This window comes from Ursus arctos, unplaced genomic scaffold (assembly GCF_023065955.2).
Source record: "Ursus arctos isolate Adak ecotype North America unplaced genomic scaffold, UrsArc2.0 scaffold_30, whole genome shotgun sequence".
Classification (NCBI taxonomy): Eukaryota; Metazoa; Chordata; class Mammalia; order Carnivora; family Ursidae; genus Ursus; species Ursus arctos.
The window spans coordinates 35,729,849-35,748,946 of record NW_026622986.1 but is presented as its reverse complement, the minus strand read 5'-3'; the positions used below and the strand labels follow the sequence as shown (position 1 = coordinate 35,748,946).

The 19,098-nt window shown below is 48.5% G+C and overlaps 1 protein-coding gene across 4 annotated transcripts in view; it reads right to left on the bottom strand.

The window, feature by feature from the left end:
• DIP2C (disco interacting protein 2 homolog C) overlaps positions 1-8,916 on the bottom strand; it is a 395,318-nt gene extending 386,402 nt beyond the window's left edge. For 3 of the 4 annotated variants that reach the window (XM_026478673.4, XM_026478674.4, XM_026478675.4), the window contains exon 1: positions 8,717-8,916. In XM_026478673.4, coding sequence (XP_026334458.2) covers positions 8,717-8,801 — 85 coding nt within the window. In that variant the 5' untranslated portion in view covers positions 8,802-8,916. The remainder of the gene's footprint in view (positions 1-8,716) is intronic. The other variant, XM_026478676.4, reaches the window with a different exon arrangement.
• Positions 8,917-19,098: the final 10,182 nt, after the last annotated feature.

Here is a 19,098-nt window from a genome sequence, read left to right as displayed (position 1 = left end):
AAGGGCAGATTTCATCCAGAATCCTATTTGTGCCAAACACTAAACAAATCATCAAGGAAACAAAATTAAGGGCCAAATCTTCCTAATAAAAGGGAAGACATTTTAAATTACCAACAGTCATTATAAATCCCTTAGTAGGGGATCTACATAATGATTCATCCCATTTACAGGGGAGGAAAGAAAAGCAAATTCTACTTCCTTTTCATATTAATTTGTGTACCAATAACTGAGAAATAGCTCAAAGTCTGGACGCTGCTATCAACAGCAAAAGAACCCCAATCGCTAGTAGTCAGGTGGCCCGTGGCCCGTGGCGGTCCACGGGGAGAGTGTAGCCATCACAGCCAGACTGGATTCGCTTGTGCTAAAAGCAAAATGAAACACCAATCCACCCACCCAGCAAGTCTTATTTTCACAGAATTTCCTGACATGAGACAGCCTGAGGACAGCAGCTTGTGGCCGGGAGGTACGTTACAATGTGCATTAGCAACAAAGTTTCAATCCTGGCAAGCGGATGGGCCATTTCCTGAGTTTTAAATGTGTATATTTTAATGACTTATATTTAATCCAATCATGCTCTTGCTTAAATAGCTCCTTAAAGACGGCTTTATATCAGTAAATCTCAACAGCTTTTAAGCATCCATTATATTTGCCAAAATAAGTAAGAACAAAAGTGGCTCTGAAGCCTGTTAACGCTCACTTAAGAATCTAGCATGAAGTCCATCTCCGCCTCATTATTTCACGTTACTTTTAAATAGTTATGATACGTAATTGAAGCCATAATTTCTGCAAAACCATTAAGTCCACAGGGTGCAGGTTGGGGGGCGGTGCCTCAAACCCCTATCGCTGGTTTCCGTTTTAAAAGAAGCTCACGGGGTGCCTGGTTGGTGCAGACTGCCCAGCAGCCAACACTAGGTTTTGGCTCAGGTTACGATCTCAGGGTTGTGAGGTCGGGCTGCGGGCGGCCAGAGCTCCGCACGGAGTCGGCTCGAGGTTCTCTCTCCCTCTGCCCCTCCCGCCCCTGCTCACATGTGTTCTCACTCACTCCCTCTAAAATACATAAATCTTTAAAAAGTAATCAAATAAAAAATAAAGCAGCTTACAAAAGCCCACAAGGAAAAGAGCCCACTCACATTCACAAACTGAAGAGGTGCTCACCTCGGGTGACTGGCAGGGTGAGCGTAAAGGGTAACGCCCCAGAGTGTCACGGACGTCACCGTAAAGGACAAAGCCCGGGGTGGTGAACAAGCCCCTGCCCGTACCCAACACCAAGCTCCGAATGTTGAGGATGGCCTGGCCTCTCAGACCTGCCCCGGGCTCCCAGGACCCCACCTGTGGATCCCGTCAGACGACATCCACGTTCCCGTGTCACCAGACGTGGGGCGTGATGACAGGCGGTGCTCGGCCCAGCATCTCCCCACACACTGAAGGCTGAGGAACACGCATACCCCCAGAGTCACAGCCAGTGAATTCTGAGCCTCAGTGAGCAGGTCCTGACCGCTCCTCCAGGAAGTTCCGGGAATGACTCCAACTGGAAGCCCAACAAGGTCCAGAAGATGCGGCAGGACCTTGTTATATACGATGGGCTTCCCAGGTACACCTGGGCCAGAGCCTAAACAGGACGTGCTTCCCAGGTACACCTGGGCCAGAGCCTAAACAGGACGTGCTTCCCAGGTACACCTGGGCCAGACACTAAACAGGACGTGCCTCTCCTACCTGAATAAACTCAGTCACAGGGAAGGCCAGGGATAGGAAGCACCAGGAGCTCTGTCCCAGTGGACACACCTGGCAGAGAAAGAGCGGAGCTGAGTGTTTACCAAGCAGACGTCAGGACATCACCTCGTTGATCCTCAATACTACCCTGGAGGTAAGGTTAGTAGCTCCATCTGACAGCTGAGGAAACGGAGGCTGGGGAGCCCAGCTAGCTCACCCAAGATGGTGCTGTGAGTGGTGGAGCCAGCAAGGCCCCCACCTACCCCCCAGATGCACAGAGACCAGGAAGAGCTCTTCTCAATGGACAGACTCATGTTTAGTCCAGAGAAACCTCAAGCTCCTCCCACAAATCCCTGCAAATAGGATTTAGAAAAACATCCAAAGAGATTCAGGAAGCAAGAAGAAGGTCATCCACAAGTTAAAAATGGAATTTTGTGCTTTCAGTTCCCACTGTACTAAAACCCAGCCCCCTCAAACTGACAGCTGCTCGGGGAAACTGTCCTTTCTGAAGCATCAGGCCAACTACAATATTTCATCTCTTCCCTTCCCCTGACAATACAGGCTTTGCAACTGCTCTTAAATATACCTGACATCCTTCTGTGAGGATTTGTAAGCTACATTTTGTCGGCATTTGGGGAACTGTAACACTAACTGGCCGTGCTCTATCTGCAGTATAAGAAATAATCCCTATTTGTATTAGTTTATTCATAAAGAAGACTCAGAACCTCCCAGTGAGGTTAATTAATAACACAGTTTACATTTCCATTTTCATTTCGGGTAAAATGGCCTACAAAATCGATTTTTCCCAAGAAGTAACTCTTGATACTCCCTTGGACTGTCGGGGTGCATCCATGCCAACTTCATCTTTATGGGGAAGGGAATTTCAGCTTGGCGAGAAAGGGGAACAGGGAACACAAGGATTCAAAATAGACGCTCATGTTTTTCCTGAGTGACGACGTCAAGGAGGGTGGCTCTGTGTCAAAACGAGGCGACAGGCGTGCGCTGGCTAAGGAAACTCGGGGGCATGTGGGCCTGCCCCTCCCCCAGCTTCTATTTGCCTTATGAACTCCTCACAGAGGGCAAGCTACGTTTGTAAGACACTCGGCCGGAACACGAGGAGAATCATTCCTGTGATTGGGGAATCAAGTTTCTCTCTGCAGAGGACGAAGCGCTCAGAAGAGAAGCCACACCTGCGAATGCCTTCCTCCTCAACCAGAGGCGCAGCCCTGAGCCAGGTGTATCCGAGGTCGCCCAGGCAGAAGAGCTGGTATGTGTGCATGTGACTTCTAAATTATGTTTAAATTATTAAATGTATTATTGTTAAATTATTAAATGACCTGACTAACCAGATAATTCAGTAAAGAAAAAAAAATTAGTTGTTCATAGTTGTGAATAAAAATGTAATGAATCCTCTTTCTGGTGCTGACAGACTAGTTCGGATCTAGCCCACGGGCTTCAATCTCATTAGGACACAAACAGATTTCCAACCCACTCAGCAAACACATGATTTAAAATCACCAGCCCAGAGGAAAAAGATACATTCCTAACCTAGTATCAATCACAGAATCCCTTCATCTCATTATCTTGGATAGTTTAGTCTTTCTTTTTCCCTGATTTTTAATACCCACTGTACAAAGCCCTTTAGTAAGGAACCGTCTCGATCTGGAATGCACACAGCATACACAGCCCATTTTACTATCCAAGATATTCAGCCACAAAACCAAACAGTAACCGTCCTCCCCCGAAAGGGACTGCTTGCTGTAATTTTAATTTTTACAACTCCATATCTTAGCATTTTCCCACTTTATTTGTCTCAGGGGCTTATTAAAATTAGTAACCCCCCTGGGTCCCCAAGAAAGCAGCACGGTATATGCGTGGTTGGGGAGGACGAACACTGTCCTTCGGCATGTTAGCGCCGATATTCTTACCCCACACCAGCTGGGATTCCCAATTAGCGTCTCCTCTTGGCGAGCGCTATTTATTATCATCACGAACAAACGGATGCAATACTTCTTTTGAGACGTGACAAGTTTTTGACCCTCTTAGCAGAAAGAACAGAGCATGGGTAACAATAGGTCACCTCCGAATGGGGTGCGCGCACACACACAGATCACAAAAAAAGAACTAAAGTGGACAACCTTGAGAGTAGAAGTCTAGAGAAGGAGAAACTGGAACGTGAGAAGAGTGCCAGCCCGATAAAAAGTGCCCAGAAACCTATCACATCACCCAAGGTGCCTTGCCTGTTACAACAGATAAAATGTCCCCAATTCCCAGGATAAACAGCGATACGCAAAACTAAGTCAAGTAACTGCAGCCCAGAACTTGATTTTTTTTCAGGGTGCTTGAGCAGTTATGACGAGAACTGGAAACGATCTTTAATAATATGACTGGATCTGAACTGGTGAGTCAGTCTACATATATGACATCAAAACGGAGATTATCCAATACACTCTCTTTACAAGTCAGAAGAATGCTACAACTCATCCCATAAATCACTGCTTAAAAAAAATAAACCAGCTCTAAAAAAAGAGACAACCCATTTGAAAAAGGCTGGGATGAGGAAGGCAGAAAGTGACTCACAACACCGAACAGCTTGTAGTCCAAACCATAACAAGAGTATAAAACCAGTGGGCCCAGCATAAAACAAAATAGAGTCATTGTTACCGCTTTGACCCCGTAAAGCTCAGATCTAAGCATAACTAGAGCGTTGCAAATATCTTACGAGCCCTTGGAACCATTTTACAGATCTGTGCCTTTAATGTGTGTGTTTACTCTCCTGGCTTCCTGGCTAAATTTGACATCTATATTTATTCATCGAGAAAAGAACATTTAAATTTAACTATTTTCCTAACTCTAAAGAACTCTTATAATTCATGTCCACACGTTTCAAATCCCACACATATCGATGCTGCCATTTTGTAAATATTTTTCTTAATGCAGGTAACAATATTTTACGTCCACTGTGCCAAGTATTCCATTTCATTCACAATACTTCCTGCTATTTGACAACTCCGGGATGGATGTAACACACAAATTCTGTCCCCAATCCTGAGGTCTGATTCCAGGTGGAGGGGTCCCAGCTCTCTCCCTGAACCTCTGACCCCTTCCCTTCCTCCTCTCCAATCATAACAAATTATTAATGAGCAACTGCAAGAAAACATTTTTTTCACACACTTGTTTTCCAGAGTCAACCATGTCCTTTCAGTGAGGATGACGTCCACACAGAGTGGGCTGCGTTAGTCATGGCTGGGGCTTACTGACTTTGGAAGCGGTCCTCAGGACACCGAGGTCTGCAGCAACAGGCCCTCCGAGAACACAGGGGCAGGACCCGAGTTCTAGAGCTCCGTGTATCTGTTATCTCATTCCCAACAGCCCTGAAAATCTACAAACATTCCAACTGGCCACCTCTTTCCGATTTACTCTCTGGTGTCAGAATGTGCGTGTGAACTGCTCCTCGGCACTGGCCCCTTGACCAACACAAAAACCCAGCATCAGGTTAGCTTCCTGTAGCAGGTGCTCACTCACGGAGACAGTGCTCGGCCAGACTCCACCACAGCTCATAACATTAGCTGAAGTAATTTGGTATGTTAATTAGCAAAGAAGAGCACGAACTGAAAAACCCCCATGAGCAAAAGTTAGGAAGCAAGCAGACGTACTAACAAAAACCACAAAACGTAAAACGTGGCATCTATTTCATAAAAGGACTTCTACAAACACCAAACAATTTTCATAGGCTGTATCACCAGGCGGCGGCTTCCCTAAGTTCTACCAAAATAAGACTTCAGCCCCTCCTGGACCAGAGAAGGGCAGTGGGTCCGCACAGCCCGCAAAACCACCCGCCAGTTAACAGAAACTTGCTCCTAAATTTCAATCAACAACTGAAATTTTAGACATGAGTCTTTTTTAAGTTTTCTGTTTCTTGTCTACTCTGCTTGATGTTTCCATTTATAGTTTTTCCTTAAGTCAAAAAAAAATGTTTATTTACCCATTAATGAAATTATTTGGGGGTCTTCCTAAAGCCAAAAAGGAAAATGCACAATATTCCAAAAGGCAAAAATGTCAGGAAAAGAAGAAATGCTTCAGGGAGAAGAGTGTGGGAAAGGAGCCACGGCCGCTCCACCTGGCACCCTGCGTCCAGCCCCAAGTCTGTGCGCCCCAGACCGACAATCCCGGCCCCACACCACCGACTGGATCCACACATGTGGACTGAGGCTGTCAGTGCCCATGGGAGGGGCTGCCTGCCACATCTCCCCACAGAAAGCTCCCGCACTTTGCTGACAATGCTGTTTTGCAGCGAGAGGCTTTCCCCAGTGAGGGAAGCACAGGGTAGTCACAGAGCAAAGAAAAAGGAGGCAACCAGCAGAGCAGGAAGTAAAAATCGGAGTTCCGCAGCCAAGAAGTCAACCGGCAACCCTTTCCCAAACGATGACCACCAGCACAATACAACACCAGGATCTGCAACAGAAAGTACGAACCCAACTGCACCAGTGTGTGTGACGTGCAGCACAGACAACCATCAGCCAACGGCCGACAGGCCACACAGGAACTCCGAGGAATAGTCTGGTCTGCTGTCTCAACCGGTATCATGTGCTTCAAATGCAACTGCTTTTCCACCCTCCTCCGAAGGAACGAAGCACTGGAAATCCCACCTGTTTCCACAATAGTTTCTGATATTGTCATAAAACGATGAAGGCTGATTTAAAGAATTCTCTCCGCATGAATCATGACTGAGGATAAAATGTGACAAAAGCTGTTTTAACTTTTCACTTTGCAAGGGAATATGCTGGGGGATTTTTAAGTTCCACAGTGTAAAGAGAGATTTCTGATCCTTCCAATCTCGGGCTTCCTCTCCGAAGCAACACGGAAAAACAAGTTGATTCATCTAATTTAAGCCAGTAAAACTGTGCTATGTGGTTACAAGACCTGAAATTCCAAATAACCTTAAAGAACGCTCCATCAACTCAGCATGGACAAAGCAGGTCAAAGATGACACAGCTAACCTGTGGGGGCAGCGGGGCGGGAGGGGGGGCACTGGACGGGCCAATGAGCCAACCTTCTGATTGTTTCATTCTTTAGCATTCGGCCCAGGTCTATCGGGTTTGCACAGAGAGAAAAACAATAATGTACTTCCCGCATGCAAACACATACCCTTTTCTCTGCCCAGACACTCAATAAGAAACTCATTAAGCCCTTTTTAAACATCTGTACAGACGGAAGGTGTTCACGGGGAACCACGCTGAGCATACCCTTGGTCTAATGTGGTTTTGCCAAGCTCTGGGTAGTGGAACATATTACTCACCCTCCAAGACGGATGGTTGGTGACAGGCCAGTGTCACCGAACAGGTAAGTGTGCCCCCAGTTCCTGCAGCATGGGGCCAGGACACACACCCTCAGCACCGTCCCAGACTCCTGGAGCAACTGTGAGCTGATGTCCAGGCTGACCGGGGAAGGGGCTGCAGTCCTGCTGAGTTCAGATGGCTTTCCACTTTGGTAACACAGATGGGGTATGGACACTTACTGTCCATGTAATGCGGACATAGCAAAAGTGTTTGGGGGTAAAGCGTGAATGTTGGGGTGCCATAAGGAACACAAGAATACAACATGCAGCTAGGACCAAGACGGCCACAAAGTGAGGAGGAACCCCATCTGCACACCGACAAAAATCACAGAACTTAGGCAAATATTTTCCAATGGAGAGTCCATCCCCTCAAGCCAGCTGCCCACACTGCACACTTTATCCAGCAGTTTAAATCTAAATACTGTCCCCAGCTGGGTACCGCACCGTATCCCCTGCCTTCGGGTCCTCTGAGGTGCTAGCAAAGCCCTCATCGCCTTCCACCAGCCGGAATAGTGTCTGCTAAGCACACAGAGTCCAGGAAACAGCCTCCTCTCCTCCCACGGGACTGCTTCACATTACAGAACATTACAATACCCTGCAGAACCCCAAATTTGAAGCAGAAAAATAGAAAAATGCCCATCAACGTAGGGCTGAAAAGGCCGTTAACACCACGCCATAGCCCCCACGTTGATCCCTTCCTTGCCCTGAATGTGTTAAAAAGGAAAACATAAAGTCAACATCAGCTCCTCCCTGCTGATGAAAATTGGCACGAATGAATGTACTTTCTGGCTCCCCGCCCTCACAAAACCGTTACACACGCGCACACACACACACACACAAAAGTTCACCAGGCTGAACTGCTCCAAATGTAAATTCAAAACCAGCCAGCCTATCCCCACCGCACAAGATGGTAGTGGCCTTTGCAGGGTGAGCTGAGTGAATACCAAATATATATTAAACATCTCACATTTTGAGATGCTTCCTTTTTTAAGAGACAGCAAAACCCGATCTAAAACTTATGACAGTTGAGCACATGACCCCACCATTAGGAGCAAATAAGAAACCGCACAGAACACTCCATGAAATCCCTGCAGCAAATCTGCCACAAATTCTAAATATGAGAGATGAGAGCGAGACACCAAACCTGGCCTCAGGGGGAGGTTTTACGATTTCACCCAACCTTCCCATCACAACACACAGAACAATAGTAGCGCGATCTTCCCCCAGCTAGGGCAGCCTGTTTGGAAGCCAGGATGCCCGGGCCGCCGAGCTCAAACCCCCAAGTACAACGCCAAGTTTCGCATTAGAATAAGGCCAGCCGGCACCTCAGGCCGTGCGACGCGGACGTGTCCCCAGCGCCGGCCGCGGGGCGAGCGCACGGACGCGCACCAAGGACACGGCTCCCCGCCAGGCCGGCGCAGCGCGGCCCAGGCGCCCCCGGCCCAGGCGCCCGTCCCCGCCCCAGGCCCCGCCGCAGCGCGGGGACCCGCCGGCAGCCCGCAGCGCGGGGGACCCGGGCCGAGCCCGCGGCAGCAGGGGCGGGAACAGGGTCGCGCGCACCCCCGCCCGGGACCCCCCCCTCCCCGCCCGGGACCCCCGCCCGGCCCCCGGCCCCGTCCCCGGCCCTCCCCGCGCCAGCGCGGCCCGGCCGGGCGCGGGGCCTGTTACCTTCCGACAGCTCCAGCTCCAGCTCGGCCAGCCGGGCCCGCACCTCCAGGGGCAGAGCCATGCCCTCCAGGCCGCGGTCCGCCATGCTCGCGGCGCCCCCGCCCCAGCCGCCTCCCTTTGTTCGCAGGCCGCGGTCTGGCCGCTCCTCGCGCCCAGCGGACCCGCACCGAGCGCGGCAGGCCGGGCGCGGCGCAGCGAGCGCTCCTCCCCCGGCACCTCCTCAGCGCGGCCCCGCCACGCGGCCTCGCGCCCGCGCCCCCGCCCGGCCCCCCGAGCGCGCCCCCGGACCGGCCACCGGCCCGCCGCTCTGCCGGTGCGCGCTGACGGCGGGGGCGCGCGCGGGGGTGGGGTTGGGGAACGGGTGGAGGAGAGGGGCGCCCGGGAACGGGGGCGCGCTCGGGGCCCGGGAGTGGGGGTGGGGACGGGGAACCGGGGACTGCGGACGAGGACGCGCGCGGGGGGGATGGGGACGGGGGCTGGCGGGGACGCGTTCGCGGGGGGCTGGGGGAGGCGGTGTTCGGCCGGGGGCGCGCACCGGGGTGAGGCGGGGGCGCGGGGATGAGCGCGAGGACGCGCACCAGAGGTGGGGTCGGGACGGGCGGGCCGGCGCAGGGCGCGCGCTCCCAGGGGCGCGCTCGGGGGCGCGGGGCGCGCGCACCGGCCCAGCCCAGCCTCCGCCTCCTCCCGTCTTAAGGCGAAAATACCTGCTAGAGCCCAGGCCCAATGTGCAGGTTAAAACTAAAGTGTTCTGGGTGTTCGAGGGCTGAATGCTTTTTATGAATACTTGGGGGTGAGGGGTGTAAAATGGCAGTGTGGCCGTGGATAGGGTTCTAGATGGGAAGTTCCTCCTTCTGGATCTAGAACCTGCCAACCTGTGCCCTTGGGCTAATCAGCACTCCAGACTGGGCTCCTTTCCCAGCCTGAGAAAAGGAGAAGAGACTGAATCACCTAATCCCCACTTCCTACATCAGCCCTACCAGGCTGTTGCCCGAGGGCACACGGTCAAAGGGACCCAGCCATCCCCAGACTGGGGGCTCTCTTATTTCCCCACACCTTGGTCACAATGGCCACGGCCCTCGGCCCTTTTCTCTTGCACTCCCTGTATGCCTTCCCCTTGGAGGGTCAGCTCCCAGGGCATTGGGGTCACCTCTGTGCACTGATTACCAAATCTGGGCCTCTGTCCTGACCGCTCTGAGAGGCGGTCTCACGCCCACTGCCCAACTGAATAGCCTTGCTGGGATGCCCCCCATACCCCGAACTCCACAAACCCAAAGTAAGCCCACTCCTTCTGACTTCTAACTACTTCCACCATTTCCTTAATTATTGAAGCTGGAGGGAGTCCTGGAGACCTCCCTCTTCCTCGGTCTTCACACAACCTCTGCTTCTCAACCCTCTCAAGGCTCTGGCAGGAAGACTGGGTCATCTGACTTCTTGGTCATTCCTGTAACCCCTCCTATCACTCCCGGGAGCATTCCCACTTGGGTATTCTACAACAATGTACTTGACCCTGTGGCTGGAGTTGGCTCTCGAAGCAGGGAGGCATTCACCCCTGCTCAAACACAGGCCATAGCACTTACCGCGCCGTCTACTGAATACAAGCCCAGCCTGGCTGGAGACTCAAGACCCTCCACCACCTGACCCAACCTGCAGACTGTGCCACATCTCCCACATGCTCTGGTTCCTCGAGGCGCAGAGTGCCCCTCATCAGCGTCTTGGTCTTTGTTCTCTTTAGCCCCTTTCTTCATGGTGTGCCTTCATCCTGGAGTGCCTGCTCCCCTGCCCTGCCCACACCCTCCCACATCCATCCCTCACAGCAACTCCAGAATCTCTCTCTTCCTCCCTCGCTGCGCTCCCTCCTGCTACTGCTGCCCTTATCATATTTGACTTTTTGTTTATCCTCCTCCTTAGTGTGAGCTCCTCAAGACCGAGCCTTCCTCATCCTTCTAGTTCCCCTTGATGTGACCGTAGCGACAACTGAGAGAGGTGTTGGCATTTCTCACGCACATCTGTCTTCTCCGTGGGGAATTGTGAGGGGATAAGTGGATATCTGCACTGATGAGCTTGAGAAGAGTGAACCCCCCGGCTCCTCTGCTTCATATTCTGTGGGCATTGGTCCAATGGACGCTAGGAGTCAAGGCGTGTGCCCCATCACTGTCCCCGCGTCATGATAAACAGGCCACCGTGTTGTAGAGAGCCCTGGAGTCCAGCCCATCCGTGTTGCAGGTGAAAAGCTTTACAGAAATAACATGCAGCAGAACCAGGACTCACAGCCCAGCATCTGGAGCAAAGCCTGGGGTCCCTTTTAGCAAAGTGGGACTGCACATTCCAAACAATAAGTGATGTCAAGTCCCCCTCGGGCAGGATGATGTGGCGACAACATGACATATTCCCTTTTTCATGCAGGGATGGGTCTGGGCATTTATGTATGATGCCGTAACTGACTTTGGCTCCAAAGAAGACTATGATTTTGCATGAAACACGTTGATAGTATACTTCGATTCTGAGTGATGGTTCTTCATTTTAGTAGGTCTTTGTGTAACCACACAAAAAACAGGAGATGGTGTGCACTTGGCATTTCCAACAGCCCAACAGACATTTTTATCTGGAAATCTTGCCATGTCCTCAAAACACAGTATGCCCAAAATCAAACTCCACCTACTGCCCATCCTGGATCTCTGTCCATCGTCTCTGATGGTAGCCTCGCTCCTCCTCGTGATCCGTCGTTTGAGCCATGCTGTTACCAATCTCACACGTCTCTCCCTCTCCTCTGCCCTCGGCCACTGCCTAATCCAGACCTTTAGAGCGCCCCCACCCACCCCTTCTTTTCCTTCTGATCTTTCCTACCATGGCTGCCAGATTGCTCTTCCCAAGTGATACTTTGAACAGGTCGTAGTCCCCCTTGCTCTACAATGGACACTGATTCTCTGCCTGCAGAGCAAAGAACTCCTTGATTTGACATTGAAGCTTCCCAGGCCTGGCACAGTTTCCTTCCCTACCTTCTGCTCCACGGCTCCCCATCATGCTCCATTCCCCTGCAGAGTGCCTCCACCTTCCTGCTCCCTCTTCCTGCCGTCCCCTTCTCCCTACCCCACCTGTGTCACAGCCACACAGCAAATCACTCCCACTCATGCCCCCCTCAAATGCCACTTCTTCCGTGAAGCCTCCTTCCTGACCTCCTTGTTGGGAAGATTCTTGCTACCTCCTCTTTTTCTACCTGTTCCACCTGGGATGTGTCATCTATGCGTGCGTCTTATCTGGCAGCTAGTTTATCTATAACTTCCCCACGATGTTGAATGACATAGAAACAACATACTGTTTTTCAGAGTGCAGTCTGGCTCTGCAACAAGGGAAAGGACCATTTCCCCCATCTCGTTCTGCTCCAGTCCCAGCCAGCCTCAAGGACTGGGGAGTTTGTGAAAATCCTGTAATCCACGTGTGTGTGTCTGGGTATAAAAACCGGGTTCAAATGAATGTCGAGGTGGACATAACAATACCCAATAGATGTTTATTAGAATGAATTGAATAAATGCCAAGGGCTGTTTGCTTCCAAGTTCTGCCCAAAGCCCTGAAAATTCTGTCATCAGAGTTATTTTCAGAAAGCCACTGGAAAATCTCAAGACCGCTACCCGAAAGTGGTAAAACATCAATAGCATTTATTAACACACTGGCATGGTTTAATTTATCAAATAAGCCAGGCTTTACATAACAAAGCCCCGAGGGTCTGAGACACAGCACAAAACATTCAGGTGTGAGGAGGTGTGATGATCCTGGCCGACCAGGAGGCAGCCTGCCGGAGGCTAGCGGATTGGAGAAACGTGGAAACACGGATGGTAAGCTCTCTCTGTTCCTGTGCCATCCCAGCTAAACGAGTCCTGGAAACGGTGTTTTGAGTTCCATGGAGGGGCAGCTATAAAGCTAGTTAATTAATTATCATCATACTAGCTAAGATCTGGGTGCCTCTCTCTAAATCTTGCTTTCCTGTCTGCTGTGGGTCCTTTGTCACCACTATTTGCGCACCTGGGACAGCTCACCTCTGCTGTGTTTCTGTTGCACTGAATTCCCAGCCAACTTGGAGAGAGAACTTACACACTCACATGGAACTGGGCTCCAGATTTCAGACAGTCTGGTTGGGACAGACGACAGCAGCCAAGGAAGCTACTAACCCAGTATCAGTGCGGCAGCGCGGGCTTCCTTCGTTAAGAGGAGCTGACCGCGGGAAGCACAGGCTCTGTAGGTGAGGCTTCCCTGCGGAAGCGCATCTCAGAGCTGTACCTTCACTTCTGAAGCCCGACTGCTGATAAGAGTTGATTATTTCACTCCTTATCAGATTCATGTGGGATTTGTTCACACTGGGCTTTCTCCTGGGCATCCCAACCTTGCGAATTTTTTACCTCTTCCAAAGTCATTAGGAAGAGCTGATTGTAAGATACTATGGTGCTTTCTCTGTAAGTACTTACATCATAAATCCTGAGGGGCGGGGGCGCCTGCCACCGCCGTGACCCAGTTTTCCTCGGCGGAAATTTACCTACACAACTGTGCCTGGCCGTTTGTGTGTGTGGTTACATTTCATTTGGGTCTTACTGTATTATCAGCAATTCAGCCTGGGTGGAGTGAGTTGGGTTTAAAGAAAGGGGGAAAAAAGTGAATAATCTGACACAGAAAGTTTGAGTTTAATTAATCAGTACTTAGAAAGCAGCTTGAACCCCTGAATGATATTACTCTATGCATGCAAGAAATCATTAACATTCTGTGACTTTTTTTACATCGTTATAGAATTAACTAAATAATATGCATGTGACTAAGTGGGCCCAATCCATGGACTGAACCATATGGGCATTTGCATTTCATTTATGCTCTCTTCCTCAGGAAGTGAAGAATTATCCCACCTATTTACCTAAGAGCAGGCGTACAGGCAAATGAGAAGAAGAAAGAAGTAATCCCAGAGAATCCCACAGCACAATTAGTTGGCTTTTCCACGCCATTGTCAGAAGTGCTGAGGATTCAGCTGTGAGTCAAAGATGTCTTGATGGAAAAACAAGTGTGTGAAATTTATCCTGGACAAACAGCCTAAGTGTTTCTTGTACCCGATATTACAAATCAATATGCAATTATCAATAAGGTAATTCTTTCTGATCATTTTAGGGACTTATTAGTCACTTGTACTAGCTGTGCTATGGTAGCACAAAACACAAATTATCCAAAAACTAGTCCTGTTTGGTCTTAGAGTACATCATATTTTTATAGCAGATTTCCTTTGCCAATTATGATTGACTAATGTCTGGCTTAATTAAGCTAATGTCAAGATTAATTGCCATTCCCAGAACTCATATCAATTAATCGCTGAGACAAGTGACACATAGGCTTTTTTTATTCAAGATTTTATAAAGTGTTCTCAGATATAAGGCTTTTTTGAGTGTTTAAAACATAAGCTTTTGAAGTAGAAGAGAGGAGGGTGGTCAAAGACTAAAATCCTGCCATCAAAAATCTGCAATGTGAAACAGCATCATAAAAGAAAAATTCTAAATTGACCTCATCCCTTCAAAAGGGAAAGTATCTCTACATACCAAGTTCAGCGCAGGCCTGAACGGCTTCTCCTACACCAGGTAGCTCTCCATCATGATGTCTGTGGTGGCGTCTAAACAGTTGAGTCGTATAAAATCCAGAATCTTGTGATTATGAAGTAATTAAAAGGAGTGTTTTCAGTGAGTCTGTACTAGCTCACACATACACTCAATGATAGTAAATAAAAATAAAGGACACGACGCTTGGGGTGCCTGGGTGGCTCGGTTGCCTGAGCATCTGACTCTTGATTTCGGCTCAGGTCATGATCTCGGGGTCGTGAGATGCAGCCATGCGTTGGGGTCTGTGCTCAGTGCAGAGTCTGTTTGTCCTTCTCCCTCCCCCAGCTTGTGCTCTCTCACCCTCTGTTCTCTCTCAAATAAGAAATAAGTAAAATCTTTTTTTTGAAGAATGTATTTATTTGACAGAGAGAGAGAGCACAAGCAGGGGGAGCAGCAGAGGGAGAAGCAGGCTCCCCACCGAGCAGAAACCCTGACATGGGACTTGATCCCAGGACCCTGAGATCATGACCTGAGCCGAAATCAAGAGTTGGATGCTCAACCGACTGAGCCATCCAGGAGCCCCATAAAATCTTCAAAAAGAAAAAAAAAAAAAAAGAACACGATGCTTACACTGTCCACCGTAGACTGTGCACTGGTTGAGAGAGTCCCCAGGACCCTGGGGCCTTGGCTTCCTCACCATCACCCGTCCCTGAACGAGAAGATAAAGTCGGTCCTTTGAGGATGGGACTGGGCAGGAGCAAGAGGGGACAGGCATGGGGCGCCTGGGTAGCGCAGTCGTTAAGCATCTGCCTTCGGCTCAGGGCGTGATCCCGGCTTTCCGGGATCGAGTCCCACATCGGGCTTCTCTGCTGGGAGCCTGCTTCTTCCTCTCTCACTCCTCTGCTGTGTTCCCTCTCTCGCTGGCTGTCTCTCTGTCACATAAATAAATAAAATCTTTAAAGAAAAAAAAAAAAGAGGGGACGGGCAATCCGGGCAAAGCCAAGTCCCAGTTATGGTGGAAGTTTTACCTTAGCTGTTGCTGGTACTTCATCTTCCTGAAGATGGACTGTGGTGAGGTCGGGCGGGCTCCCGAGAAGCAGAGCCTGAGGCAAGGGTTCAGAGGCACTTGCTTGATTGAAGGCATGCTTTTACAAGAACCTGGAGGGAGTGAGCACATCAGGGCAGAAGGGAAAGAGCAGACCACAGTGGCCCAACCCATGGACTGATGGGGCAGTTGGCTGTGCGGCATGTGCCACAAGGGTCCACTTGTACCTGGATTTTTTTGGAGAGTACTGTACATGTATCTTCTCTTCCTTATGATTTTCTTAACACCATTTTCTTTTCTCTAGCTTACTTTATTGAAAGAATACAGCATATAATACGCATAACATACAAAGTATGAGTTAGCCCTCTGTGTATGTGATTGGTAAGGCTTCCGGTCAGCAGTAGGCTGTTAGCCATTAAATTCCAGGGGAGTCAGAGTTATACCTGGGTTTTTGACTGTGCAGGGGTCGGCACCCCTAACCCCACGTGGTTCAAGTACCCCAACAGTACCCTTATGCACAAGAAAGGTGGAAAGGTGGAAGGGTGGAAAGAGAAAGATAATGGGCAGAGGAAGGGTAAGAGAAAGAAACCGAGGGTGCAGCAGACAGGTCAGGGAGAGGCACGTGCATGCAGGGAAACAGGACCATGCTGGAACAGAAAGGCGGACAGAGAGAGGGAAACAGAAACGCAGTCACACAGAGCTCCAAACCAGTGATTTTAAAGACATGACAAATCTGATACAAATTTTAAAAACAAGCAAGCAAAATGCTATTTTGAAATGTTGCTGTGGAAATCAGCTACCGTGTTAGTCTCTGAGGGCTGCCGTAACAATGTGGCACAAACTGAGTGGCTTTAAACAAGAGACACTGTTGCCTCACAGTCTAGAGCCTGGAAGTCTGAAATCTAGGTGTCGGGGAGGCTGCACTCCCTCTGATGCTGCTGGGGGAGAATCCCTCCCTCCCCACCACTTCCAGCTCCTCCTGGCTCCTGGCAATCCCCTGCTTCTCGGCAACCTCTGACTCCTTTGTCACACCAGCATCCCTCTGTCTGTGTCCAGCTCCAAGATTCCCCTTTGTATAGGGACACCAGTCCTCTTGGATTAGAGCTCACCCTAGTGAACTCCTCTGAACTTGGTCAATGCTGCAAAGACTATTTCCAAATAAAGTCACAGTCTGAGGTCCTGAGGGTTTGGACTTCAAGAAATCTTTTGGGTCACACAATCCAACCATAACAGATGGTAATAAGGAAACAAACAAATCTAGCTGAAAAACTACATCCCAAACCCCAAGAAATGATGAAGGGGTAGCTACTTAGGAACAAATTACAAAACCCACAAGCCAAAATTGGGGAATTGAAACAGTAGGAGAAATTTTAAGCAACATATTATATACAATTTGAAACATTTTCAAATAGCAAAAAATGATCAACTAAAACAAAAGCAATGAAACACAGTTATGAAAGAGACTATGAACAGTCCCCAACTTAAGTGATTCCACCTATGATTTTTCAATTTCTATGCTTTACAATGGCACAAAAGCAGTAAGCATTCAGTAGAAAAACATACCTCGAATTTTGAAATTTGGACCTTGCCGGACAAGCTTCCCTCATGATGCGGGACAGTGGCTCCCAGACACCGCATCACGGGAGTAACAGCGGATCCACGGACAACCGTCCTGCACCCATACAGCCATTCCGCCACTTCCAGTACGGTATTCAATAAATCACGTGAGATATTCAGCACTTCACCATGACGTAGGCCTTGGGTCAGGTGATTTTGCCCAACTGTGGGCTGGTGGAAGTGTTCTGAGCACACTAAGGTAAGCTAGTCTAAGCTGTGATGCATTTTTGATTTAACAATGTCTTCAACCTACAACAGGCACATGCAGATGTCAAGAGGAGCTGTAGTTTATTTCTAGCCTGTGAGAAGTGCACTGTGCTTGGTGATAACCATCAGTTGACTAACTGATAAGCTGCTCTTCTTTGTCACCCAAGATAGTTTCACTTGACTGTCACCAGGTTTTAAGTCACATTAGCAGATAGATGCCTGCTTGAATAGGGCCTCTGGGTCTGCAATTTTTTAGGAGAACAAAACATTAACTTTTATCACAATAACACTGTTATTGGTGAATGTGTCTTTTATCTGCAGACAAGTGGGCTTCCTGGTGCTGACCACAAAAACTTACTAGCACAGGAGGCAGCATGGGGGGCAGGCCTCCTCTTGCAAGCAGAGTCCGTTTTTGGTGGACAGTACGCATGTGTGTTCTCTGCACACAGTTCACCCCCAAGAGGAATAAAAGAAGCTAGCATCTGGGCCATTTCTTATTCACCCTCACCAATCAAATAAGATACTTCACTTTCCCTGGGGCAGAGAGAGAGAGAGAGAGAGAGAGAAAGTGTGTGTGTGTGTGTGTGTGTGTGTGTGTGTATAAATACAGAAAGGCTAGCAATGTTACAGTAATCAAGTTTCCCCCACATGGAAGAAAAAGAACATGAGGAACGGGGAGAGAACTCCCCTGCAATAAAGTTTAAAAAAATAGAAAATGGAATCAATAGATTAATTAATGTGATGGACCTTCCATAAAATTTTAGCGAGAGATTATGGTAAGATATGGGGAAAATTACGAATGTTGACCAAAAAAAACTAATGTAGTAGAAAAAATAAGGCAATTAGTTTTAGGAAAATAGAAAGAATCTCCATAATCGTAGTATATTATAAATATACTGTTAAATTGTTAAATTCTGAATCAATTTCCTTGTAACGAATGTGATGTTGATATGGTTGGATTTAGGTTTATCATTTTGTTATTTGTTTTCTGGTCTTTGTTCCTCTGTTCCTCCTTTCCCGACTTCTTTGGAATTCATCCGTTCTAACCCTGCGCGGACATTTTCCTGCACGTCTCTGCACTGCCGTATCATTTTCATCTACATACGGTACATACACACGTGCATTATAAACGCCACAACCCAGTAAGGTATGTCTGCTTTCCCAGTCATATGTCTTACAAAAATTAGGAGGAAATTTAAGGTATACAGTCTTTTCTATTTACCATTTTTTATGTTCTGTATTCATTCCTGTGGATCTAAATTTCTATCTGGGATCATGAAAAAATCCCCTTAGAACTGCTATTGCAATTTTGCTGCCAATGACGTATCTTTAGAGCACCTTCAATTTTGAATATTTGAAGTGTTACTGGGATTAGAATTCCAGGTTGGCAGTTTTATTCTTTCAGGATAACCACGTTCCTGTCTCATTGTCTTCTGGCCTCCATTGTTTGTGACAAGACACCAACGTTCAGTCCTACCATTGCCCACTTGCATGTAGCTGTGATTGTTCTCTGGGTGCCTTCAAGGTATTCTCTTTATCTTTGGTTTCAACAATTTGATGTGCCTGAGTGATGTGCCCAAGTGTGGCTTTCTTTGTATTTATCCTGCTTAAAGTTTGTGGTGCTTTTTTAATCTGTAAGATTTTCTTTTCACAAAATTCAGGTAATTTTCAGCTATTCTCCCAATATTTTTTTTTTCTGCTCATTCTTGCTTTCATCTCCTCTGGGGTTCCTCCTGCACTTAGTCTATACTGATCGATGTTGTCCTAAGGGACAATGTGGCTCTTTCACGTCTTATTTTCCAATATTATTTCTTTCTATTTTTCAGAGAGAATGGTTCATTTGACCCCTCCCTCTAACATCTGGAACCCACGCTTAAGCTCATCCTATTAATTTTTCATTTTGTTTTCTGCAGTTTTCCATTTTCTATTTTCCATTTCTAATTGCTAATTTT